At 43.6% G+C, this 26,251-nt stretch overlaps 1 protein-coding gene across 2 annotated transcripts in view; it reads right to left on the bottom strand.

Moving 5' to 3' along the window:
- Positions 1-25,293, bottom strand: part of Ebf1 (EBF transcription factor 1) — a 389,967-nt gene extending 364,674 nt beyond the window's left edge. For both annotated transcript variants that reach the window (XM_059270378.1, XM_059270379.1), the window contains exons 1-6: positions 25,127-25,293; positions 22,835-22,991; positions 22,183-22,246; positions 21,425-21,480; positions 10,212-10,285; positions 253-321 (exon numbers count right to left, since the gene is read on the bottom strand). In XM_059270378.1, the coding sequence (XP_059126361.1) occupies positions 253-321; positions 10,212-10,285; positions 21,425-21,480; positions 22,183-22,246; positions 22,835-22,991; positions 25,127-25,260 (554 nt within the window). In that variant the 5' untranslated portion in view covers positions 25,261-25,293. The remainder of the gene's footprint in view (positions 1-252; positions 322-10,211; positions 10,286-21,424; positions 21,481-22,182; positions 22,247-22,834; positions 22,992-25,126) is intronic.
- Between the last annotated feature and the right edge of the window lie 958 nt (positions 25,294-26,251).

The raw sequence follows: 26,251 nt of genomic DNA, 5'->3' as shown, positions 1-26,251 counted from the left end.
CACACGCACATATATATATATTACTTTATGAGCATTAATCAGACACAAAACCAGAGCCATCCAAGAAACAGGCCTCCAAAGAACATTCCATATGGCTGTCCCAGAAATCACCATTACTCGGCGCAGTTTAAGTCAGGACCAACAGGCAAACTTCAGCCGCATGCATCCCTAACCCTCACCCATGAGCAACACAAAGCAGGTGTTTCATTATAATGCAGACTAAGAATCCAGTGAAAGAAGAGTGGTCCCTACCTGTCAATTATCACTGGATCTGAGGGAGTCTCATTTCGGTTGCCACAGCTTTTCTTGTCACAACAGCGGCTACGGAGCAAAAGCGAAAGGATTTAGTACCAACCATTACAACGTAAAATCATCATTTAAGCAGACAGAAGGTTCAAATTGCTGGGTTGCAAATGCTAGAATTACCACAAAGCTATACCTGGCAATCAACGGATCGTAGGAACAGAAATTTCTATTTGGGTCACTTATGGGTTAATGGCCAGGCTTAACCTCTTCCTGCTCAGAGGACAGATAGGGGAAAGGGCCCTTGCAGAGCCAGGCGTACAGCCCTAAGATGGGGTCTCTCCTTCACTACCCGGATATTGGCAGAGTTCAATGTGAAGTACTGTATTCTTACGTCTACCCAATGAGAATATTCAGGGTCGTGGGTGGATCAAACATTCTTCCCTCAAGAACACACTAATTGTGTGGAAGGCGTCAATAATGAGGATGAGTGATTTCTCTCTCTCTCTCTCTCTCTCTCTCTCTCTCTCTCTCTCTCTCTCTCTCAAGTCATTCTGTATTAAATGGATTCTTTTTTTTCTCCTATTTTTGATGGATGGCACTTCCTTCAACCACAACCTTCTCAAAAATCCCAAAGCAATGACGGTTTGCACTGGAACATCTTCTTGAGAATAAAGGCAACACATAGTGATCCAGATAAGGAGAAAGTGAGACAGAAAAAAGTGCAGAGTCCATCCTCAGTCCTCTGGCTTTGATGGACTGCACTGGCCACCACTTCAGTTTTCTGAGAGAATGAGGGACAACGGATCCCTTGGCTAGCACACCCCGATTGTAAACATTTGAACACAGGAAGAACAGCCATCGCAAAGAAATCTTGCTACACAGATCCTACTTTGCTGTGCTCTTGAGACTGCTGGGTTTAGATAGATAGATAGATAGATAGATAGATAGATAGATAGATAGATAGATACATACATACATACATACATACATACGTACGTATTTACGTACATACATACATACATAGGTAATTTGAAACCCAAGGTATTTTAAAGGGATAAATAAAAAATCATGTATTTCTTTTCTCTTTCAAGACTGGGTCTTCAACATCCAAGACTGGCTCCAAGCTTGCTATGTAGCCAAGGCTAATCTTGAACTTCTGATCTTCCTCCGTCTGCCTCCTCAGTGCTGACCGGGATTACAGGTACATACCCACTTTATGCTACAAGTGTTGGGGATTGAGTTTAGGGCTTCCTGCGTGCACTCTACCACCTGAGATATACAAGCCTCAGCTGAAAATGTCATGTTTCTGAAAAATACCCACCCTCAGAAGAAAATTATCCATCTGAAATATGCTTGTAAGTAACAAGTTGTCCTCTGGCTGGGCTCCACCCAGAACTACAATGTGGAAGAAGATGCTTGATCAATGAAGAAGGGTGGAAGGTTCCTCAAGAACTGGACTCCACTACATACCATAAGTAAAATATGTACTTTTCTCTGTCTCTCTTATACATTCTAATGTGTGCAAATACACACACACACACACAAACACACTCACATACATACTCATATAAACAAACACTCACACATACACAAACATACACACACTCACACACACATTCACACAAACATATATAGACACAAACTCACACACACACACTCACACAGTCCTCACACAAACATACACACGCACTCACACACATACAAACACATACACATACACACACTCACACACATACATACTCAGGCAAATATACACACATACTAACACAAACATACACATACTTGCACAAACACACACACACACACACAGCCTAAATTTAGATACCTGTTAGAGACTACCAAACATTGACTTTTACTTTTCAAGACCCAGAAATATTTCCCAGCATAGTAAGTCTTTCACCAAAATTGAGACATCTTCTTTTTCACTGAATCCCTGAGAGATGAATCAGCTTGGAGCTTGCTCTCAGTCTTTATTTTCAGAAGGCAGTAGAAAGAATTGTGTCGCCATTCTCTGAGCCCCAGCTGAAAAACACTAGCTCCCCCACAACCTAGTCACTTTCTGATTCAGAGGAAACTTGTTTCTCTGAGCTAAGTTCTGTTTTACTATTAAGTCACACTATGAGAGACCAATAAAGACACAGGGGAGAAGAAATGTTAGGAGTTGGCATGTGCGCAAAATAAATAGCTTAAAACTCAACTCCAGGGCCCAGCAAGACGGCTTAGCAAGTAAAGGTGCTTGCCCCCAAGTCTGAAGACCTGAACTGATCATGATCCACAGGGTGGAAAAAGAACCTACTCCCTCGTTGTCCTTTGACCTCCACAAATGCACGATGATATGCACACCCACACATACATACACATGCACATGCACACACAAAATGTATAAAATAATATCTGAAAACCTAATTCTGTAATTCCTGAGGGCTGATCCCCTCCACCAGTGTTCTCTCAGCTTGTCAGGTTAGTGGCATCTTTAAGAATGGCTGGCCCAATTAAGAACCCAAGGTGGGGCAGGACCAGGGTCACCCTTGTGTTTATACCCTGACCTTACTCCAAGTCTGAGAAGCCTGGGCTATGCAGAGGGAGTGATTGTCAAAAGCAGGCCTTTATCCAGGGAGGAAAGCAGATGGGTGAGAAAGCCTGTTTCTCCTTCCTTCTCCTTCTCAAAACAAGTAGACCCTTGGTGGCTGCACCCCCCACTACAGTCCTTCCTGGGTGAAATGTCCTCGGGGAACTTTTCCAGCTTGCTTGATTGTAACAGTGGGTGAGCCCATCCCCCCACCTACCGCCACTCAAGCCCAGGACTTCTCTCCCTACCCACCGCTACTGTCTTCGGTCCAGTCACTTGTATTTATTACTGGGAGAACTGCAAAGTCTCCCTCTTGGGTTTGCTGTCTCCACTTTGACTCTACCTAACAGATCTGTCCCATCCAGCAGATCTTTTTGAAATGTTCCAGGGACTGTGCCATTGCGTTGTCTAAGACCTTTGAACTGCTTCCCATTGCACTTTGAATAAACCCACAGTGTGGCATAGTGCCAGGCCACTGACCTGTCACCCTTTCTTTTCAGCTTGCCAAGCTCCAGCCTCATGGGCCACTTGCGATCCCTCTAACATGACATGCTCCATCAGACCTCAAGTCCAGGCCAGGCAAGCTTCTGCTGGGCATTCCTCCTGTCCTTCGGTTCTCAACCACTTTTCCTTGGCCCTTGGAAGTCAGTGTAGATGCCCTGGCTTACCTGACACTTCACCCTTAATCTAAACTAAGACGTTTTTCTCTTGGGCATTTACTACAACACAGCTCAACCTGTTACTTATGTATTGGGGCATTTTATTTGGGAATTTTTCCCATTCCGTCCTCCCCTTCTGCTAATTTATCCTTGTCATGAAGGTAGAAACTGTCCATATCAATTACCCCATGCATAAAGCTTGAGATAGAATATCAGAGTTCAGCTATTAAATGACTCAATGAATAAATGATTGAATGAGTGGATGAATATTAATCAACAACTTTATGAATAAGTGTGGTGTACTGGGGGAATGGCAGATAAAAAAGCAAAGCTGACTCTCTAGTCAGGCATTGTGCACTCTATCCCATCCACACACCAAACCTCCTCCTCCAAACAAATGCCACTCTTGGCCCCAGAGATGTTGTTCACCTTATGCAGAGCCCTCATCTCCATGACACAAAGATGCCCGGGTAACAGTAAGATGAATTCTACCACATCTCTCTGCTGTGACTCCAAGGGACCCAAAGACACAGGCATATGAAGAGGCCAGAATGGGAATTAAGTAAGGAGAATCAAGAAGACGGAAAAAGGAAGAAAGTCACCACACACTTAGAAAGAAAAGTTTACACAAAATATTAAAACTAGCTTAAACAGGTTCTTGTTTCTTGGGTCACACTGCTGCATCATATAGTTATATGTATATACAAGCAATACGTGTGTGTCTGTGTGTCTATGTGTGTGTGTGTGTCTGTGTGTGTGTGTGTGTGTGTACCTGGAAGTGTATATGTATGTATGCACCTCTATATTCATGGCACTCTATACACTAAAAGGAAAAGGAGGTAGGGTTGACAGACTACCATTGAAGACAGTCTAAACTGATGCATTTCTCTCCACTCCAGTCAAACAAAGAAAGATGGGCACTGATCTCCACTACACCCAAGGCATGCATTAACCAGGAGGGACAGGCTGTTAGAATGAAGTTACTAATGTTTAGGCAGAAGAGGGCTTATACTGAGGCAATCCAGTAAATGACACAGTTGAAGAAGTACTTCGAGGGAAAAGGAACCACGTTGATCAAAGCAAACAGAATGAGCATGCCTGAGGCCCCCATCTACTCACACAGCATCTCTCAGCCTCCTGCCATCTGTGCCTGTTCGGGCTCAGCACATGCTCCCTGCAGCAGGCATCTAGTGAGGGGACTTGGGCTTGCCTAATTTGATTTGCCCAAGATCAGGATCCCAAAAAAAGCAAGCAGGTGCCACTACTCTTTGCATCCCTCTTTAATCTGCAACCCAAATGACAGGACGGCCATGTGGCCAGTCACAGCAGTAAGTCCCCCACACCTGGTGTGGGCTACACGCACGGGAGACTCAGAACAGCAGCCTCTTCCTCAGCGGGAACTGTGTAGCTCCCAACTAGTTCTGCCCAGTTAGAGAAAGAGCAGACTTAGGAGTCCCTTGCTTAGCAGCCTCACACAGGTGGCAGATGTCTAGTGAGCTGACTCACTGGTTCATAAATCAGGGCAGGAAACATCTGAATGCTCCCTTGTCCTGGTGCCTGCAGATCGTCATCTCAAGCACATAACTTCTTTCTGGAAGAAGAGCCTCTTGCCACTGGAGATATATGCGATGCCATTTGGGTAGTGCATAGGGACAATTAAGATCTGAGGCTTGTGAGGCAGCTCTGACTGGGCCAGAACTCACTATCCAGTGCAGACTAACCTCGAATTTACAGTGATCCTCTGCTTCTGCCTCCCAAGTGCAGGGATTACAGACAGGTGCAACCACTCCTTGCTGAAGGAGTCATTTCAAACTGAGCATCTCAATAAAAATGAAGATTCCTACCCTCCTCAGCCAAAGTGACCAGAGCATGGGCTCTGTGAATTACCAGATAACCTGGTTAATACTTACGAAGGGGATAAGTTCTGAAGGAATCTGACCTTATTGACTCTTCTGTCCTTTATCACCCTCCCGCACCTACAAGTTCCCTGTTTTCAGAACACTCCATCTCCAAGCACTCAACCTTGCAGTCTCCACCCAGTCTGTCTTACCAGGGCACTCTTGGCCCTGTGAATTAATGGGGTTCATATCTGGAACTCTGCTTTCCTGACTGATTTTTTTTTCTGTGCTTTCAAACATTGTCTAGTCTTCCTTCATTCCTTCGCTGATCAGCATTCTTCCTGTAAGAGTGGCCACCACTTCTTACCAGTTGGGTCCATTAAAAACGATGATGCCAGCCTCAGGGTACCTACATGAATCTACTTCCTGAGTCATCAGTGACCTGAGGCTTTTACCTCCTTTACCCATCTGCATCTCACCAGCACTAGAATCTCCCATGGCTGATTTCCCTACCTTGATGCCCCTTTCTTTCATTCTTGAGCCCCATAGGCTCAAGATTCTTCCAAATTCTATAGTGTGACCTTCTTACTCAATGTGATCATTCCTCTCAAGATGGAACCATTCTCTCCTCTCTTCCTGCTCTTCCACACTTCTCAATCCCACCTTCCATGCAGTTTCAGTTCTCTCTCACCTTTGAAAAGCATAGTCTGAAGCTGATTATCTTTGACCAAGTCCCTCTTCCCAGCTCCAAGCCACAGTTCTGTACAGCTATATACCTCCACAAAGCAATCCTGCCTGGACCACAAACTCTTCTCTTTTTTTTCTTTTTTTTTTTTTCATTTTTTTGATTTTTTGAGATAGGGTCTTCTCTTTCTGGCTGTCCTGTAACTTGCTTTGTAGACCAGGCTAGCCTCAAACTCATAGAGATACATCTGCCTCTGCCTCCCAAATGCTGAGATTAAAGGTGTGTGCCACTACCGCCTGGCTCACAAACTCTTCTAAATGCAGCCTCTAAAATCCCTCTCCCATCTCATCTCTCTCCATTTCCACTGCTATGACCCATCTACAAATAGTTCATCCTCCCTCTCAACTGACATAGTCCTTTGCCTAAGTGTTCCATCACATTAGAACCTTTGCCCAGTGATGTCTAATTGGCTGCATAAAGCTTCCAACTTCAAGCTCTCCTAGCTTGCTCTAAACTCAACAAGCCCTTGCACATAGTAGGTACTAAAAAATAAAGACACATAAACACCACAACCATAATGAAACAGGTACACCTAGGTTTTTATAGACACTAAAGCTCCTTTCAATATTTTCTTACCAACAGTTGCTTTAAGCAACAAAGTACCAAATACTTGGCCAGGCACAAATGATGCCTCTACTACTGCTTCTATTAATATTGTTTTGAATCATAACAGGCTTTCAGTTCTGACTCTGCCAGGCATCATGCTAAGAATTTATAGAGACTATGGCATTTAACCTTAACTACTACTCTCCGAGACAGTATTAATGTCCCATTTCACAACTGGGCCAGCTGAAGCATGAAGGAAAACTGAGTCACTTCCCGGCCTTTAAGGGGCTTGGCTGAATAAAGACAGGCAGTAAGGTGTCATTGCAAGGCACAGAGTACTATGAAGTTAAAAGCACCTGGTCCATTGGACTGCTCACTAGGGCACATGACTTGGGCCAAGGGCCAGAGGCACTTCCCTGGAGAAGTCATACTTAAGTGGGTGTCTGAAGGAGGAAATCAGCCTAAATCTGGAAAAGAGGAAAGAAGGAAGAAAAAGCCTAATAAGGAAGCATAAGAGGAAGCAGGCTAGCCTGAGATTCATGGTTCTTCTACAAAATAAAATAATAAAATAAGCAAGAATTCTTCCCTAGTGTGGGTGCCTATAACCTGCCCTCTTCAGATACTAGAAATGAACACCTGTGTACTCGGCCTGCCTGGAGAGCAGGATACCAAGTCCCCCTCTCAAGCTGGGTTCCATTTAAACACAGAAGTTAGGGTGCTCATAAAGCAAACCCCTCATAGAATCCTACTCTTTAAGAAAAAAATAAGGATTCACGGAGTCATCTTATGTTAAGAACTTCATCACCACGATTGGTGTGATAGATTCCAATTCACCAAAAGGCAGAGGTTCTCTCATAGTGTTACAGAAGTGCTCCACATCATCAAATCAAAGAGGGATTGTCTCCAAGAGTCAACAATTATGAACTAATAATGTCAGTTCCTTTAGCCATCTCACATAATGGGGTCACCTTCGCCACAAAACACAATGGGTTTTTTTTTTTTCTTAATTTACGACACCTGAGACACCACTGTCTCTTGCTCATCTTTTCCTTTCCCTTACATTTGCCTGTGATGAACAGAATGCACCAAACCCTTTCTTGTGGAACGAAATTCTCTGTCTCCTTCATCATAGCCAGCACACTATAAACATACAGCTTTTGTGACATCAACGCAAAGTTTTATTGTGCCGTTAGCTTTGATAGAAAGCACAGCAGAAAGTTGTTTAGAAATTAAATATCTAAAACAAGCTATTTTAAAATCCAGGGCCTTCACTATTTCATGTCTGCAATGAAGAAATTTCATCTTGGGGAGAGCAAGCTGTCTTTCACACCATATGGCTAATGGTGGTGCATAGCAATTAGCCAGGCTGATTAATGGTGAACAGATTCTAATTTTATGCTTATAATTGAGGCTGCATTTGCACCCCTGGTGCAAATTCAGCACATCCCAACTTCCACTTACAACAGGCAAGAAATCAAGAGAAATAGGATGGTATGGAAAGTGAGAATTTTTTTCCTGAAGCCCCCTAAAGAGCATCAGATTTGCAATTTAAAAGACTGTTAGCCACACAATAGATGACAGGTTTGTGTAATGGGGTCATGGCAGCCTGGTAAACAAACAGTACCCCTTCCGCATCTATAGGCAGCCAGGAAAGCCGTAATCTGTAACATTAGCAAGATGACATTTGGAATATGGCTTTTCCCTCTTAGCCACGCGGTACAAACAGCATCATTTGCCTTCAGTGGCTTGAGAATTTTATTTTTCTATTTTTATGTTTCTGAGAAATAGAGGGGATGCCAGCAGTAAAGCACACCAACCAGCATCATAAAGCACTTTGGACCAATGAATTTTAAAAACAAGGGAAATATAAACTGCATTAATAGAGGGGAGGTCTGTGCATGAAAGGCATAATATATCTCTAAGTAGTTCAAGAATAGAATTCTCTGCAGCATAATCCAAACATATGCAGATACAAAATGCAAATAGACGATGTATAGATAGTGCTTGGCCTGTTGGTTGAAATCCATCTTCCTGTTTCCTGTTTTGCTACAGTCATGTGCAGCTCTACATGGAGGGTTCAGCCTAATGGCATGCTAATTGTAGGAGGCTAAAATAATAGAGAAATGGTTGGGGAAGTAGTAATACAGACAAGGTCAGGTTTTACTGCTTTCAAAATGGGTTTGCTCCTTTAATTCTGAAAGGTACCACTCAGCTAGATTATATCCAGTTCATACACACAGGGTAAAACTAACTTTTGCCACTAATGTAAGGAGTCCCACACCACTTGGGGATGTTCTGCTACTGTTTTAAATCTGAACAAAAACAACCTAGTTTTTAGAATAATTAATGAGTTTTACAAATCACTAAAGCAAAATGTGCGAAACTCTTCTGTATCTTCAAACTATAAATCAAAAGTATATTTTAAAGAAAGGGAAAATGGAATTTTTATAGACCCAAACATTAATATTTGGGACTTCATTCAGGAAACACATGAAGCCCTTTCGATTCTATTTCCACCTGTACGGTTTTGAGATTCTTTTCCAGGAGAGTCTATGAGCAATAGATGAGGGCTGCCCATGCCGAAACAGCAGCTGAAGACTCCCTCGGATTGGCCAATGGCATTCAGCAGCCGAGCACACATTGTGCCAGGGAGAGCCTGCTCAGCTAACAAAGCAATTAGGAGCCTTCATCTGATGCGGAGTGGCATCTTCCTGCTTTATCCAATTACTTGAGAGATACTGGGAGCAAAACGCTAGGTTATTTTACAAGGAATAAGAGCACAAGTTAAAAGGCTGCCCCCTGCTCTGGTCCCTCTCCTGTGCAGGCCTGGCTGAGGCCATGGAGGTGAATGTGGTCTCAGATGCCACTTCAGCACGATTACAGTGGGAAGCGAAAAGACTCATATGTGAGGAGCATAAATTATTAGACCTCTTAGGGATTCCTTTTCACTAGCCTCCCTCAATCTCAAAGCTCACTACCTCCAAGAAATAGTAACTTCATGTTCAGATACGAACAGGACAACTCAAAGACCAAATGCAAGGAGAAAAAGAAAGGAAGAAAGAAAGAAAGAAAGAAAGAAAGAAAGAAAGAAAGAAAGAAAGAAAGAAAGAAAGAAAGAAATTAGTTAAAGAAGAAATGAGGCTTGTTTATGGGGGTTATATTAAGTAGAACTCAAAAGGAGGAACTATGACTTTCAAGTTGACCCAACCAGGAGCCTCTGTCGGCTTCAAGTGAACTCCCGTTTTACCAAGCATGAAGTTGGGTGCAAATGTCACCACTGAGCAGGTTGTATTGTATTTGACTCCGCCATGAAGGATGAGGGAGGGCACGGCTCTGTGGCCATTAACAGTGAAGTATCAAAACACAAACCGATGTCTTCCAAGATGAAATGTAATAAGTAATTGAGAACCGCCGCGATCCCTGACACTGTCAAATGTGTCTAAGAATCCTTTCTTCTAGATTATTTACTAAGAGCAAAATAAACATATACCCAACCAATGGAACTGATTTTGCCTAGATTTGATATCCAAATTCATCTTTACTTGAGAGAGAGAGAGAGAGAGAGAGAGAGAGAGAGAGAGAGAGAGAGAGAGAGAGCAATTTCTTACCTGCACATGATCTCATGTGTGAGCAACACGCGGCACATTTCAGGGTTCTTGTCCTGGCCTTCATACACTATGGCCTGAAAGTAAAGACATGTTTTTAGCTAAAAATAGAAGCAAGTAGCAGAGCATTACCTGTAACAATCTTGTTCTTCACTGCCTTGCCCCTGCTGGGGGCCAATTAACTTTTAGGAGCAAAAAGCCTCACTGGGCTGATTATTTCAGGACACATTGCTCAGGATCAGCCCAAATTGAGTGGAATAGGATGCGATCCTCTCTGCCCTATCAAGCACCTCATTATGCACATCTTTGGATCAGTGCATGTGATGGGCATCTGTTGTCAAGACAACCATAATTCTCTTTCCATACAGAATAAAAATAAGTCTAATCAATAAAGAGGGAAGCTTCAGAAGGCTGAAGAAGTTACAATATTTTGTATTTCAAATATAGAAAAGCATGTGGGTTTGATCATCCAATAGAACATATTTGCCTCTCCACTACTACCAAATCCAACAGTTAGTGTTCTAACTGGCAGGCAGCAGAAAACAAGTTTGGGAAAAACTAAGCAGTCTGTTCACTGACTATGTCATTTCTGTAGCGATGTAGTCAGGGAAAACCCCTCTTCCTACCAAGAGGCTGAAAACATGTGCTGGTGTACACCCACCCAAACAGGAGCACTTGCCAGTATATGCTGTGTGGGGGATGAAGTCACAGTCAGCTCCCTAAATGAAGAATTCTGTCTCATTCTCAAGAGTCCTAAACCACCAGCCACAATGCTTGGTTCTCTCTCTCTCTCTCTCTCTCTCTCTCTCTCTCTCTCTCTCTCTCTCTCCCTCTCTCTCGTGTGTGTGACACAATCACATTTTGCTTCAGGACACCCACCCAGTCCCCCAAACCCTCAAGCTTGCACATGGATCTACAGGTTACTACCCCAGCCAAAGAAAAACACAGTGCTATTGGTAGAACAAGATTCTGCATCAGCATACACTTAACTCACTTAACACTGTATCACTGCATAATACTAATATAACACAGCTTCAAATTGTTAATAAAATTACTTTCACACATTCACAGAACCCTCAGTTTCTCAGTGACAAAGCTATTTAAATTAGCCAGAGATTATTCGTATTCTTAGGTGGTGCACGAAAGTACTTCTGTACCTAACTTCTCATTCTTTCTCGTGTACTTTGGTTTTGAACTTGGAGACAGAACCTCCACAACTTAAGACCCAGTGCAGACAGATCCATGGGTCATGACCTGATCATAGTATCTGAACACAAAGCAAAGCAAACTTTGCAACAGATTAAAAATTAAGGAAAAAGGCTTGGGTGGTGGGGAAAAAAGCACATTTCTTTACCACTGGCCCATCAAAACTATTTTTTATGGCTAACTCATCATAACCTTGTATTTAAAAAAAATAAAATGTTTTTCCTTTAACTGTAGACTTCTAGAAAGGTTGAGAGAATATATTTAGAAGTCCAGGGTAGGATACTCATTACCCAGATTCCTCAAATGTTTGCATTTTACTAAATTTGCTTCCTATTTTTCTCTTTTTCCCTAAATCACTTTTTAGCAAATTGCAGATATGGCCTCAATATATCAGCATGCATTTCCTGAAAACAAGGCATTTTCATGCATAATCACAGCACAATTATCTAAATCAGAAAATTAGCATTGATACAATAGAATAATCTAATCTCCAGACCTTATTGAGATTTACCAATTACCTAATAATGTCCTTTACAGCAAAAGCAAATCCAGTACTAATCACTGCGCTCAGCTGTCATGTCTCCTTTCATTCTGAATATCCTCCAGTCATTGGAGTTCATGGCATTGACATTATTGAAAATGCAGACCAGTTACTTTGTGGAACATCCTTCTATTCGGTTTGTCTGGATTTCTCCAGATCGTATTACAGTCTTAGACTTCAAGGCAGGACAACAGCACAGGGTGACACTGAATCCTCTCTGAACTAGGTTCTATTATCCACAAGTTTATTAGCAGCATAAACTCTGACCATTTGATTAGGGTGATGCCCACCATCCACCAGTGACCACAGGTCAGCTTTGCACACTATAATACTACATTTTACCATTTATTAGTCATACATAACTGTTTTCTGGGGCAATAACTTGCATTATGTTAATGTCTTATTATGTTTCAAATCTTTAATCACTAGTTTCAGCATGCATACATAATTCTTCCTTTATTCTTATTATATTTATTTATTATATTGTGAAGGGGGGCATGTGCCATTGTGTGTGTGTGTGTGTGTGTGTGTGTGTGTGTGTGTAGGTCAGAGCACAAATTGCAGGAGTTGGTTCTCTCTTTCCATCATGTGGGGATCAAGAATTGAACTCAGGTCTCCAGGCTCACTCAGCAAGCACCTTTACCTGCTGAGCCTTCTCACTGGCCCTCCTTCCTATATTCCTAAATGACTTTTTCAAATTCCCAAGTCATTTCTTTACTCAAGAAAATGCAGCCAGGTGTGGTGGCGCACCGCACGCCTTTAATCCCAAGAGGCAGAGACTGGGAGATTTCTGAGTTCAAGGCCAGTCTGGTCTACAGAGTGAGTTCCAGGACAGCCAAGGCTACACAGAGAAACCCTGTCTGGAAAGAGAGAGAGAGAGAGAGAGAGAGAGAGAGAGAGAAGAAGAAGAAGAAGAAGAAGAAGAAGAAGAAGAAGAAGAAGAAGAAGAAGAAGAAGAAGAAAGAAAGAAAGAAAGAAAGAAAGAAAGAAAGAAAGAAAGAAAGAAAGAAAGAAAGAAAGAAAGAAAGAAAGAAAATGTATTAATTAAAATATTCTGAAAACCAGAAGCTGTGGCCAGTGAGATGGCTCACCAAGTAAGGGGGTTCACCAACAAGCCTGGTAGCCTGAGTTAAATCCTGGGGAGTCACATGGCAGAAGGAGAGAGCTGACAAGTTTTCCCCTGGCCTCCACACATACACTGTGGTACTCATGAGCCCCCACACATACATGAGCACGTGTGTGCACTTGAGCACACGAACTAAATAATAAATACATTTAATATTTTTTAAAAACTTCTATGTGTCTGCTTTATTTTCTGCAATCACTGTTTTAAAAAGAAATCAAAAAAGGGAGAAAGAAAACACAGTAAATTAGTGATCAGATTCTCAAGCAAGGTGCTAAAAAAAAATCTGATGATGAATTTGTGCTATAGCCTAGTGTCATTAAGTTGTTTACATGTTCTAAGACTCTACATAGCCTCTGCCTCAACTTCAGTGTTTGCTTTGCTAAACTGAAACAAGTAACTTGGTAAGTCAGTGCACAGGTACCAGTAAAGTTTCCATACTGAGGAGAGAAAGGTGGGGTGGGGGAAGGGGAAGAAATTGTGTTATTTGGCAGGGGTAGGGGTGGCAGGCATATCAGTTATATAAGATCTCATTTTGGATCTTTCTGGATGAGATAAACATTATTATTATTATTATTACCAAGGCTGCTAGTTGAAATGAGTGGGGCCATGACCATATCCAGTTAATAATATGCCGCAAGGCGAATCTGCTGAGGGCTCCCCCCAGCAGGGCATCACAGGGACTCCCAGAAGTCCCATGTTTTTCCCCTGGTAACTGAGCATCACTTGTTAAAGGCCCACCCCCTCTGTAACTCATCTCTTTACCAAATACCAAGCTACCACTCTGCTTCTGGCAGTGGAGTCAAAACAGAGAATCTTTCACCAAATCAAGCATAGAAAAATGAAACCCAGAGTTTGGATTTGTGCAGAAATAATTAAGAACTCTGGGGAGATCTGGAATCTGAGGTTTCTGTCTTCCCTCTCCCTGGGCCTAGATAGAATAAGAAGAGTTCTCAACGCATAGGGGCAGAAAAAGAACTACTGCTTCTGGGAAATTCTGCAATAAAAGAGAGTAGAAGTCTGCCATGGGCCAGGAAGGACAAAATTCCTGTCTCTAGAGAACACTACGCTGTCACATTAAGGGAGCGAGCTTTCCTGTGCGATTCAAAGGCAGAACTCCCCCTAATACTGTAGATAAACAACCACAGATTTTTAATCACTGAAAAGACTTGCTGAAAACACGTATGCATGCATATACCCATACAACAAGAGAAAATAAGAGTTTCAGAAATGAACATTTGGGTGGGAGCTGGTATAAGAGGGTATGATAGATTTATTTGGATAGCTCTGATATCACAGTAACATTAAGGTAGACTTCAGCCTTCCTTTTCTCTTTCCTTGCCTCCAAGTTCTCCCTCTAGCTTGTTCCTCTACTAAAAGCATTTTCACTGTTTACATTTAGCACACACAGCAAGACTGGTTCACAGTTGAGCAAATCTAGACATTAACACCCCCCCCCAAAGAGTAGGTATCTTCTAACACTAATTTGGTGGGGGGGGGAGCACTGGGGGTTTCAGCTTCTCTTCCTAATTTAAATGTATGCTTCTGTGGAGTTTGAAGCAAGCTGGTTGAGGTTGGATCAGCTGGGAGATCCCAGGGGTATATAAACAGCATTGACTATTTTAAGTGAAACCATTTTAACAGACAGCTGGTTTAGGACCCAGACAATGGAGCACTGAGAAGAAGGCTCATTGTCATACTCCACAGTAAATCATGTGTCTGCTCATTGGGAGGAAGGTGGTCTGCTGAGAGAGTGGCAAAGACAGCGCTGGCTTAAATAAATCAATGTGTTTATCAGAAGTGAGGATGGGGGAGCCACCACGAAGGTGGGAGGGAGAGCAAGAGAAATTATTAAAATGCGTTATTTAAATAAATCATTGAAGGTGAATCAAGTTGAGGTTTATAACCATAGAAACAAAAGATAAAGTATCAAGCGGAAAATAATGTTTACATTAATCCTACCAAGAGCAAACAAATCCCCCCAGGCAGTAGGGATGCTTGGACAGGAAGAAACGTAAACCAGTAAATAGCAATAACTTCACCTCAACTTTCAAAACCTGGTGCTGCTAAGAGATAAGTTGTCAAAACCGGTCGTATTTGGAGACCCGATTTTCTAATGTAACAGTAGTCTCTCCTCTCCAAATGTCAACCTCTAACAGAAAATTACAAGCAGGCAGAAACAAATACAAGTTCCTGCTAAGCCTCTCCTCGTTTTCAGATTGTCTTTTGAACCATATTTTTTTAAGTAATTAACTAAAGAAGAAAAACGTAGGCATTGTTAAAACTTTCACACCCTCCCAAAACAGCAGTAGTGGAAATATTGCTGTCCAAAGAGAAAACACCATTCATTTCAAACGCTTAGTTATAAATCAATGTGTGACATCTCTGAGAATCACTCAGTCTCTGGACCATGCTTGCCTCAGTTGCCACTCTTTAAAAAGGCCTCTTCGGAGTATAGTTCATCCCTAGCTTTTCCAAAACATTACCGAGGCTTAAAAGTCCACTGAAACTTACTACGGATAAAGACCACACAGCAAAAGGAAAACGACACTGTGCGCATACACCGGGATCATACTTCAATAGGATGCCTAGAGAAGTTCAGAGAATTGAGCTTGGTTTTCTTTGTTTACTTTTCTAATAGTTTTAACTCTTTGTGCCCCACACCAGAATCAAGGGAGCAGTGAGAATGTGCATTTTTCTCATTAGGGATCTTTCTTGGTTTACAATTAGGAGGAAGCAAGTGGGGAAGGGAGGAGAGGAGGGGTAACAAAAACTTGAATTTCCCACATAAATCAAAATAATAACCTTGAAAATGATACTCTTATTTCTGAATACCAAACAAAAGGCAAAGTCTATTTGTCACCTTAGAGAAAGGGCCATAAATATAAAAACTGCCTTCATCAAAAAAAAAAGGGGGCGTACCTTCTAAATATAAGCTATCGATAATAGCAAATTACTAAGAATTGAGCTAATCAAAAAGCAACAATGATGCCTACAGTACCAACACACTGCACAACAATTATTGCGTTTACCCACCAAGTTCTACGCCTTTCATTAAAAAAAAAAAAAAAAAACTAGCTAATATAGTCCCGTTTCCAGTAGGCAAAAGAACCCTAGTTAAAAATTAAGCCATGCCAAAGAAAATACCGTAAATCTGACATTTCATAAACAATTGTATCAAACAGCAATCTAACATTAATACTAGAGTAAAATAAAAACTCGTTTTGCCTCAAGTAGCAGCTTGGCTACTGGCAAACAATTTTCAAAGATGTAATTCCAGCTCAGCAGCTAAGCAGGCCCGTTTTCAAAAGTGAGCTAGGCATGATATCATATTCACTATGCTGTTCAGTTACATCAGGCCCTGACTAAAAGGCAAGCAAGTCCCCAGTGCAGGGGACTTTCTGATGCATCCCTTCTGTCTCAAAGAACTAAAAGCCCTTATATTATTCAAATGCCTTGGGGGGAAAAAAACTAAATATTTCAAATAATTCCATATGACTTTTTTTCCTAGAAGTTATAAATGATATTCTACTCAGATAGTTACTGCATTTACTACATTAGTAGATACAATTGACTATGTCAACTCATTTGAGCAATAATAACAAAATCATAAGAACAGCTAATTTATTATATACTTAATATATGTCCGTCACTGTACTAAGCCCTTTGCAGATATGAATCCATTTAATTTTCACAGCAGAACTTTGAGTTGGGTGCAACCATCATGCCCATTAGTTAGACTCCAAAAGCATATATATTTTAATTCCTCTCTAAAACCAAATCTTCCCTGCTTCAAAACCTATGTCAACAATTCACGCATGTCCATGTCCAAATAGTCCTCATCCCCAGCAAGACACACACACACAGATAACAGGCTGTCTGTACAGCCATATGAGTTCGATAAATGCATCCCGACTAATATGTTCGTTTTTAATGCTGTTCAAACATTCACATGGAAACAGCTCTAGCGTAAATATCCCCGAACAAATGGCTGTATATTATCCAGGAGGGAGCAGTTGGGCCGCCAGACTGGGGAAGTACTAGGCCATCTGGCTCCGGCAATCTCTCCAAAACCATCAGCTTTGTTTTCACCCCCAGACTCCAAACAACACATTTTCCACTGTGATGAGTTTACATTTTCCCAAACACAGGTCCTGATCATGCATAAAAATTCCAAACTTCTTCATTCCTCTATGTGCAAGGAAATTTAAATCACCTGCGTTTTTGACATGTTACCAAAGAAGACAGAAAGCTGTTGAAATACAGCCCCTGACATAAACCTGCTCTGTCCTTTCTTGCTTGTTTCCCTGGATATATGAAAGAGCCTCTTTGCTGGCCTGGTAAATTCCTTGGGAACTTATAGATATGCCCCTCCCCCCCCCCCAAAGTGTTTATCTACCAATGAACTGAAAGAGTTGTTTATCAAATCTATGTAGCCTTGGTAGAACATAATGAAACAATCAATGGGAGGAAAATAAAGTGGAATCAACAACTTTAAGGGCTGGGAACATCAAAACAAATATATATATACAAAAAAAATCTAGCTCTGGAACAAATCTGACAACCTTTACATTTACTGTGCCGGCACTCCCTCGGCATCAGCAGTAGGGCCCTCTCCTCTCCACATATCCCACCTTTAAATCTGTGCATACTAAGATTATGTGACTTCTGTTTGCCTTTCTCAAAAATAAATAAATTACGAAAAAATCTTTCGTGTGGGGGCAGGGAACATGGGATTCGATTTCCACTATTTAAGTATCACTTGAAAAACTCACTCTTTGAGTGAGATGGAAGAAGAAATGAGCTAGTTTTGTGTTTATTAACTACTCAAAGATAAATACCTCACAGAAGGAACCATGGAACACAATCACATCTCAAATGACACATGAAAACCCAAAGTGAGGCAGGTTAAGTAAGCCTCAGGCCTCCCCAACTGGGTACAGGAAAGTTTCTACAGTTAACACTGTTTCTGGATGCATCAGCCATAAACTCCTGGATCCTGAGGGCTTTTGCATGCTCACTAATAGAATACCAAAAACAGCAATGACACAAAAACAATCTATTTTTAGGCCAGCTAAACTTGGTTTTGAACAATCCTTCCCAAAAGCAAGATATTTCTTTTCTAATTGAACAAATTTGATCTTTTGTTGTTTGTTTGTTGTTTGGGTTTGTTTTGTTTCATTTTGTTGTTGTTGTTGTTGTTTTCAAATTTTATACCTTATGTTTTACAATGGAGGCATGGGAGATGGGACCCCAGAGCCTTACACATTCACTCCATCATTCCTGGTAGAGTCCAAAATTAGGAATCATTTCTCAAAATAGTCTAATGAGACACTTTAGGAAGGTGTGAAACACTGTGTCATATTCATACATCTTGGTTGATTGAGTACATTTCTGCCTCCTCTCAGTACTGCTATATTCACTCAAAATGAGGAACAACCTATGCAGCTGAAGCGTGCACAGCAGCCTCTGCATGGTACTGGCTGAAGACTCCCTCTGAATGTTAACCCCAGCTTGCAAGTCAAGGATATGACATCACGTGCACAAAGGGACATCTCTAATATGAAAAGGGGTAGACAGTGAAAAGAAGGTTTCATAGTGGCCAGGTATTCCCTCCACCAGCTCTGGTGTTCTTAGAACTCCTCACATTGCCAATTGTATTCTGTCCCACACTCTAAGTATCAAAATCTGGAATGCATCAGAAAGCATTTCACAGAGGGGCAGTGTTACCACTTAATCACTCAGCCTCCGTCAATCCTTACTTTTGGTTAAAGAGGCCACGGTATATTTACACAGCATCAACACTTTTAGAAAGTTTAAATCAGACTAAGCATCTAATTCTCATAGAATATTTTTGAACTACAGGAAGGTCCACTGTTTTATCCCTGAAGCTGAATATGAACATGATTCTGCAGCTAAGAAAGTAAGGCTTCTGGTATTTCTATCTGCTTTTTTTGGAGTGTTACGATGTTAACTGAGTACATAAGAAGGTAACCTACTTCCAAAAGTCTTGCAGCATGTAATCAAAAAGCAAGCAACTGGCTAATGAGCGTGGATTGCCTTTCAAAGTGAAAGTTATAGAAAAGGTGCTTACTCGATTATTGTGAAAGCAAATGGGCCCATCCCAAAATGTCTTTTGTCTTGTTACTTTTGTACCAACTTACCTAATTATTAAACCTTCCCCGCGCCCCCCGCCAGGTTGCTTCTAACTAGAACATGTAACTACATGTATTTATAATTTAAACTTTTTGTAATATATGGCAAATAATTTTTATTCCTATTATTTTTTAAAATGAATCATTTCCCCTCTTTCCCTCCCCATAGCATTTATGATGCTATCAAATAGTCAAAGATACCTTCATCTGTAGATTTTTTTTTTTTAAAAAAAGCTCTATGGCCTTGTTAGTGAAATATTTGATGTATTGTTTTATATTTTTAAAAATCCTTCCACTGTTCTCATATGAGAAAGTATGTTGATAAAATGAATTCTTGGTAGCACTATTTGTTTAGGGAGATCAGAATTGAAGGGGAGGTTTGAGTCAGATAGAAACAATCTCTTCCAACATGTCCTAATTTTATGCTCCTTGGAACAGTGCTTGTCATAGTGTGGCCTACAGTTTCAGTGGTCAATGTCCCATGAACACATCGGCCTTACACTGCTGTTTGTGTGCATGCCTTTATCTTAAAAAGTAAGTCCGAATAAACACAAGTAGAGTATGGGTAGTGTCCATTCTCTTCCCTCTGGCTCCCCTGTTCCCACTCCTCTCTGATGAGAAGGGCAAGAAAGGATACCCATCACATCAAAAACAATTTTTGAAAAACAAAATTCCACCTAATATATATTTGTTTTGACATCAAATTAAAAGTTGCTAAAATCAAGTTTTTTTGTGCTTCTGATCAGCAGGGGGAAAATTAAAAAATTTAGAGTCCAAAGGAAAGACAATTATCCTATAGAGCCATCAAATGCAGTCAAGAAAATAACTATGATTGAAACAATAAATGGAAATTTACTCTGAGCTGTCAACTAAGAAATGAACACAATCTTCCAGAGAGAAAAATACTTAAGGGAAATAACATGGCATCAATTTTTTCAGATACTATTACTTTAAAAAATATACTTCATACCCACAATTTCATATATTTTACTTGAGTCACAATAAATATGAACATGATAATCAACAAGAGCTGTTATTAAATGCTTTCTGCTAAGATTTCAAACTCCCAACAGCTTATTAATGTGTATTGAGCACATTACAGCCAGGCAGATCTAAAGCTATCTTTAATTATGCATGCACACCCTAATTCCAAACTGTCTAAACCAGTGAAGAAAGTGCATCCCTCCTTGTTTTAAAGGGAATATTTCTAAATGACAATCAAGTAAACACATTTTTAACCCTAGTACTAAATTGCTATTTGCTGTAAACAGATAACTTTTCTTTTTGTTCTGAATTATTTCCTCCTCTCAATAAAGCTGTCTTTTTTCTGTTACTTCAACTAACCAGTTACTTCATTCTGAAACTATACTTTTTCTTAAAATTAAGAAGGGGGGGGAGTTAAAAAAAAAAAAACTCCTGCACCTCATTAAAATGTCAAGCCTTGCTTCCAACTTGGCTCATAATTGTATCTTTTAAAACATAACTCAACCTTAATGTATACTGCCTGACACGGAGCGTTGGCAAAGCCTAAGAAAATGCCTTCCGTGTACCTTTAAGACAGAAAGCTAGCTAGCTTTTGTTGCCTGGCTCCCAGCCAAACTTGGAGGCCAAAGCAGGAGGGTGTTTGCAAAATACCCTCGAACAATTATACGCTCCCACTTCCAACATTATTTTCCTATACCACCGCCTTTCAAAAAAATAAAAATCCATGGAGAAGTCATTTGCAAACTTCATTCTGCTCCGCACCCCTGGAGAAGCCAGCATTTGCCTCCTCATCCCACCCCACACCCCTCAAGTTCCTCAGGCCTGGGCCTTGGATAAAGCCTGGCTAGTTTGTCTTTCAGAAGTTCAGGCCATACTGCCTCCTGAGGGTGGGAGGGTCTCTAGGGCTCTTTTAGCCAAGTCAGAGGAAGTCCAGTCCTTACACCTTCACTCAGCATCACAAGTCTTACTCATCAGGCCTGGGTGTCTCAGGGAGGGAAAAGAGCCCTAGCGGATCCCCAGGCGGAGGTGCTACCACAAGAATGTTCCGGGATGCCTGCGCTGCCACCACTTTGCCAGGGCCACCCTGGCTTTGAGAGTTGGGGTTCGTTCGACTCATCTCTCAGTGGTGGCACAACCAGCTTTTGAACCGCAGCAAATGTCGTGACCCGAGAGTCATCCGCACAGTGTGGAATTCTAAGAAACTTACCTGCTTTGTCATGGAGTCGATGAGGCGCACGTAGAAGTCCTGTTCAGTCCTTATTCCTGGGGGTGGAGGGAGGAAGGAAAATTAAGAGAGAGAATAAGCCCTGAAGGAAAAAAAAAAAAGAACTCCACAATACAAGTAACAAGAGCAACAAACAAAAGCTGCATACAAAGGGGCCCAAGGCCAAGGGGAACTCCTGCTGTCCTGAACCGGGAGAGTCAGGATGTCCCTCCCGAGAATCCTGAAGGGATCTGCGGGCCTCGTTCAGATGCCCCCTCCCCTGGAAGCCAGACTCCACCAAGCACTGGAGCTAGAAATGAGGTGGGACCCCACACACACACACACACACACACACACACACACACACACACCTGGCCATTCTCCCTCCCCAGGCTAGAGCCCCTCTGCAGTCGCCTGGATCCATCAGGACCACCACCATTCCTAGCTCCCCAGAACCGAGGAGCCCTGCGACCTGGAATTTGGGCCGAGCAAAACAGGCTTCAAGAAAGGGGGGGACAGAAGCCAGCAGAGTGGTCTAGTTAGGGCCAAGTGGCCTCCAGTCAGCCCTGGGCTGACCAAGCCGCCCTCCGCCTCCTCAGGTGAGAAACTTCCTAGGATGAAATTTCGGAGAGGCCTGTTCACCTGGAGGGTGGCTGACGACTGAGCTTCGCTGGGGGGCTTTCGTCCACCTGGAGCTCCGTGAGCCCCCTGCCCTGACCCGGAGCCCCAGGGTGCTGGCACCGACCCGACAGGAGCCTCACCATTGCTGTAGAGGAGCTGGAGCCGGTAGTGGATCCCATTATTGGTCTTTTCGCTGTTGGCTTCCTGGTTTGCAGCAGGGCCCAAAGACACAAGAGACGAGGAGAGAGGTCTGGGTGAGCGAGTGCACCAACTTCAAGGCAACTTTTCCCGAATGGGACCCCCCTGGCCTGTGAAGCCAGCCAGCCCAGATAGCAACAGAAATTGTGGCCAACAGTTAATCCCTTCTCCACCTCCATCCCAAACTGCTCTCTCCTCTCTCTCTCTCTCTCTGTCCCATTCCAGAAAATACCGTGAGGTGCACATGGGTGAGACTCTCTCTACCTAGAACCTGGGGACTGCAGCCCGAGCCATCTGAAGAAAGCAATGCATGGTCTGATAGTTCAGAGCTACCACATCCCGGGCTCCCAAGCTAGACTGAAGTTGGGTTCATTTTGCCTGGACTGTCTCCAGTTCTGGGGGCTCCATGCTAACCTTCTGGAGCAGGACCTTGTGTCCCAGGAGCCTGGATTCGTCCAGGACGGGAAGTGACTCGGGAGGGGGGGCGCTCACAGGAGTGTGAGGATAGCTTTGCTCGCTCGGTGGCGGCTTCTAAGGCTGCTGGGCCTGCTCCCTGAGCCTGGGACTTCTGGGGACGGCGCTGTGCCCACTTACTTTTTCCTTCTCCACGAACCCCACAAAGGCAGTCCTCTCAATCTCCACGGGCTGACCCTGTCTGTCGTAGAGGGCCAGGACGAAGTGGAAGAAGTTGGATTTCCGCAGATTAGAAGGCGGCTGCTTCTCAAAGTGAGCCCGGGCCAGACCCACCCCGCTGCGACCAAAGACGCAGAGTTAGATCGCTAAGCCAGACGTTGTCCCGCACTCCCATTGTCACCCAGGACACGCGAGCGAACCCCCCAACACCCACCTCCTCTGCTCCCAAAACATCCCCTGGGCGCCTTCCATGACCCATCAGGAGCCCAAGCAGAGCTGAAGAACCGCACGCATGCCACTCCTGTTCCTGAGCTCCCGGTCCAGAGACAGCGGGTCCTCAGAACTCAGAGGTGTGAAAGTTTTGTTTGCGTTTGGGGCGCGAGATAAAACGCTACACTCTTTACTCCACTTGAAGCGCGCTGCGTGCAGAGGAAACGTGACCGTGGGTGAGGTAAAGGAGGTTAGAAACAAACTGCGCACTTTACAACTTCGAAGGATCAGGCGTGGGAATGGGCTCCAACTGCGCCTCCAAATCTCACTAGTAAGTGGGCAGGTGGAAACGAAATGCAGGCGTGCTAGGCTGATAGCTGCAGCAGCAGCCACCCTCCAGGAAACCTCCTCAGCCTCGGCCAGCTGCCCGTGCCCGGCCTCAGCACGCTAATTTTCTCCGCAAACACAAGCAAGGGGAGAAGGGTCCCAGATTGGGACTCGCGACTATTAGAAATGATCGATCGCCATGGGAACAGGAACTGGGATGTTTTGTTTTATTGTTGCGTGCGGTTGTTGATGTTGTTTGGTTTTGTTTTTTAATAAAAGACCTGTCTTGACAAAGTTTTGCCATTCTGAGAAATCATCGCCACACATTCCAGAAACCCAAAAAGCCACGGCTGCTGGCTGAGCAGCTCCACCAGGGACTAGAGACTGGGGCGCCCGGGGGCACCGCATTGACAGCCCAAACTGCCGGACAAAACCGGGCAACACACACACACACACACACACACACACACACACACACACACACACACTTTCGCTTCCAGCCTAGTTACCCAATTCACTCTCACTCCCAACCACTCCCTACCCTGTGCTCAGCCGGCATGGATCTAGTACAGGGACAGTTGTCTCTAGTCCCCCCCAAAACTGGAATGATGTAATTACTCTTCCTTCTCCGTCTGCCCCCTTTCCGTCTAATGGGGCCTGGGGCCACCAAGTTTTCCACTCCCATAAGCTCAGTTGGTGGCCAGGAATGAAAAGGATAGGGTACCAGTTCTCACTTGGGACCAAGAGCCCCTGGACAGGGTTCTGGTTGTGCTCAGGGAAGTTCCTCAAGTTGGCCTCCAAGGGCATGGCCTCCAAGCCACTCAGTGTAGACTCTGGAGAGTGAGAGGGGGACTGGAGGACGTCAAGGTGACGGGGGCCAAGGAAGGCTTTTAGGAAATGTGAGAATTAAAGTTGGAAATGGCTGTTCTGCAGGCGAGGTGAGAAAAACTAGGACTAGGGAGAAAAACAGAGGGGGCGAGCAGAGAACCAGACAGGAGAAGTCAGGGAAGACTCCCGGGCGAGAAACGGGGAGAGAGAACAGGGAGACCACGAGGTGAGAAAAGAAAGAAGAGCGAACCTGAGAAAGGAGAAAAGAAAAAAAGAGTGGGAACGCAAGGGTGTAAGAAGGAAGAAGGACAAGGAAAAAAAAGAAATGAAAGAAGGTAGAAAAAAGAAAGAAAAGGCAGGGAGAAAGGAAAGAAATGTGAAATGTAAGGGAAAGGAAGGAAGAAGGGGAGAGAGTATAAAATTAAGTAAGAAAGAAGGAAAAGGGGGAAGAAGAAAAGAGAAAGAAAGGGAAGAATTGAAAAGAAATAAGGGGGAAAGGAAGCGAAGGGAAGGGGAGGAAGAGGGAAAAAATATAACCACCCAGAAAAGAAAACAAGCAGTGAGAAAAGCACAGCCATCCAACACCGTGCTGGTGAGACGCCTCTTCTGGGTTAAAACAAAATGAAAACAGTCGCAGAGGAGGCTGCGGAGAGTGCCGGTGAAGCTTGGGCTCGGCTTCCTCCAGCAGCTCCGCAGCTCGTAGTTCTCCGGCCGCCGGCGCCAAGTGCTGCGCAGCCGGGGATCGCGGAGCCCCGGCGGCGAGCGCTGCACAGCGGCAGACGCACTCGCGTGGCCGGGCCCCGGGTAGCCGCGCCGCCGCCGCCGCCTCCGGGCTCTCCCGCTAGCCCGCGGCCTCTCCGCCACGGTCCGTCCCCGAGCGGTACCCACCTCTGCGCCGCTGTGTTGGCGTCCAGCACCCCGGCGCCCTGCATCCACGTCCGCACCGCGTTCATGCCGCTGCCCAGCGGCTCTTCCTTCATACTGCTTCCACTCCGTTGGATGCTTTCCTGGATCCCAAACATGAAAACAACCTTTTCTTGTGGAAAATCTCCTCCCCTTTGAAAATATTGAAAAAAAAAAAAAAGAAGAAGAAGAAGAAGAAGAAGAAGAACAAGAAGAAAAACGCCAACCACAGATTTTTTTTTTCTCGAGTCGATGAAACTCGCGCTACATCAAGGCGGCGGGCTGAAAAGCAAAAATTTTTAAAAATGTAAACCTTCGCTCAAAACTGAGCGATAACAAGGGGGGGGGCGAGGAAAAAAAGAAAGGGAAAATCCAACGAAAAGACCAAAATTAAGAAAAAATAGAGATGTATGCTTGGCTGTTGGGGGTTGTTTGGTTGGTTGATTTTGAGTTTGGGTGCTTTTTTTTTTTGCTTTTTTTTTTTTTTTTTGCTTTTTTTTTTTTTCTTGTAGTAGTAATCACAGGCCGTTGGAGAACAGGAGGGGCTGGAGTTTCCTTTTGTAGCGGTACCTTCACTTGAAGAAGCAGGAAGAAAAAACACCCACCCTGATGACAATTTAAGAAACAATAGATACGACTCTCGAAGCCGGCTCGGCTACTTGAAGTGTCATTTTCCACAATCAGGCAAGTTTTTTTTTCCTCCCTCTCTCTCTCTCTCTCTCTCTCTCTTTTTTTTCCTCCTCTCTCAACCAAAGATGTTTCTTTCCTTTCCGTGCTTGTAGATGAGGACGCTGGTTGCTGTAGACAGATACACCGGAGAGGGTGGGGGGAAGGGGAGAGAGAGGGAAAGAGGAAGGGGGGGGGAGGGAAAGAGATAGAAAGAGAGAGGAGAGGGAGAAAGAGAGGGGTGGACCCTGCTGGATGGAGATTCTGTTTTCTCCTTGCTAAAATAGAAGTGATTTGCAGGCTCTCCCTGTGGAATCCAGTTTGACTCTCCCCAGAGCTAAACACAGGCACACTAACCCCAAAGGGAAAGAGGCGGGGCCCTCACAGTCTGGCCACGCCCCTTCTTTGCATAACGTCATCCTTCCGCCTTGCCGCAGCCAATCG

The sequence above is a fragment of the Peromyscus eremicus genome, chromosome 8a, assembly GCF_949786415.1.
Source record: "Peromyscus eremicus chromosome 8a, PerEre_H2_v1, whole genome shotgun sequence".
In the NCBI taxonomy this organism is placed as follows: Eukaryota; Metazoa; Chordata; class Mammalia; order Rodentia; family Cricetidae; genus Peromyscus; species Peromyscus eremicus.
The sequence above is the reverse complement of the archived record's forward strand: the minus strand, read 5'-3'. Positions and strand labels throughout refer to the sequence as shown.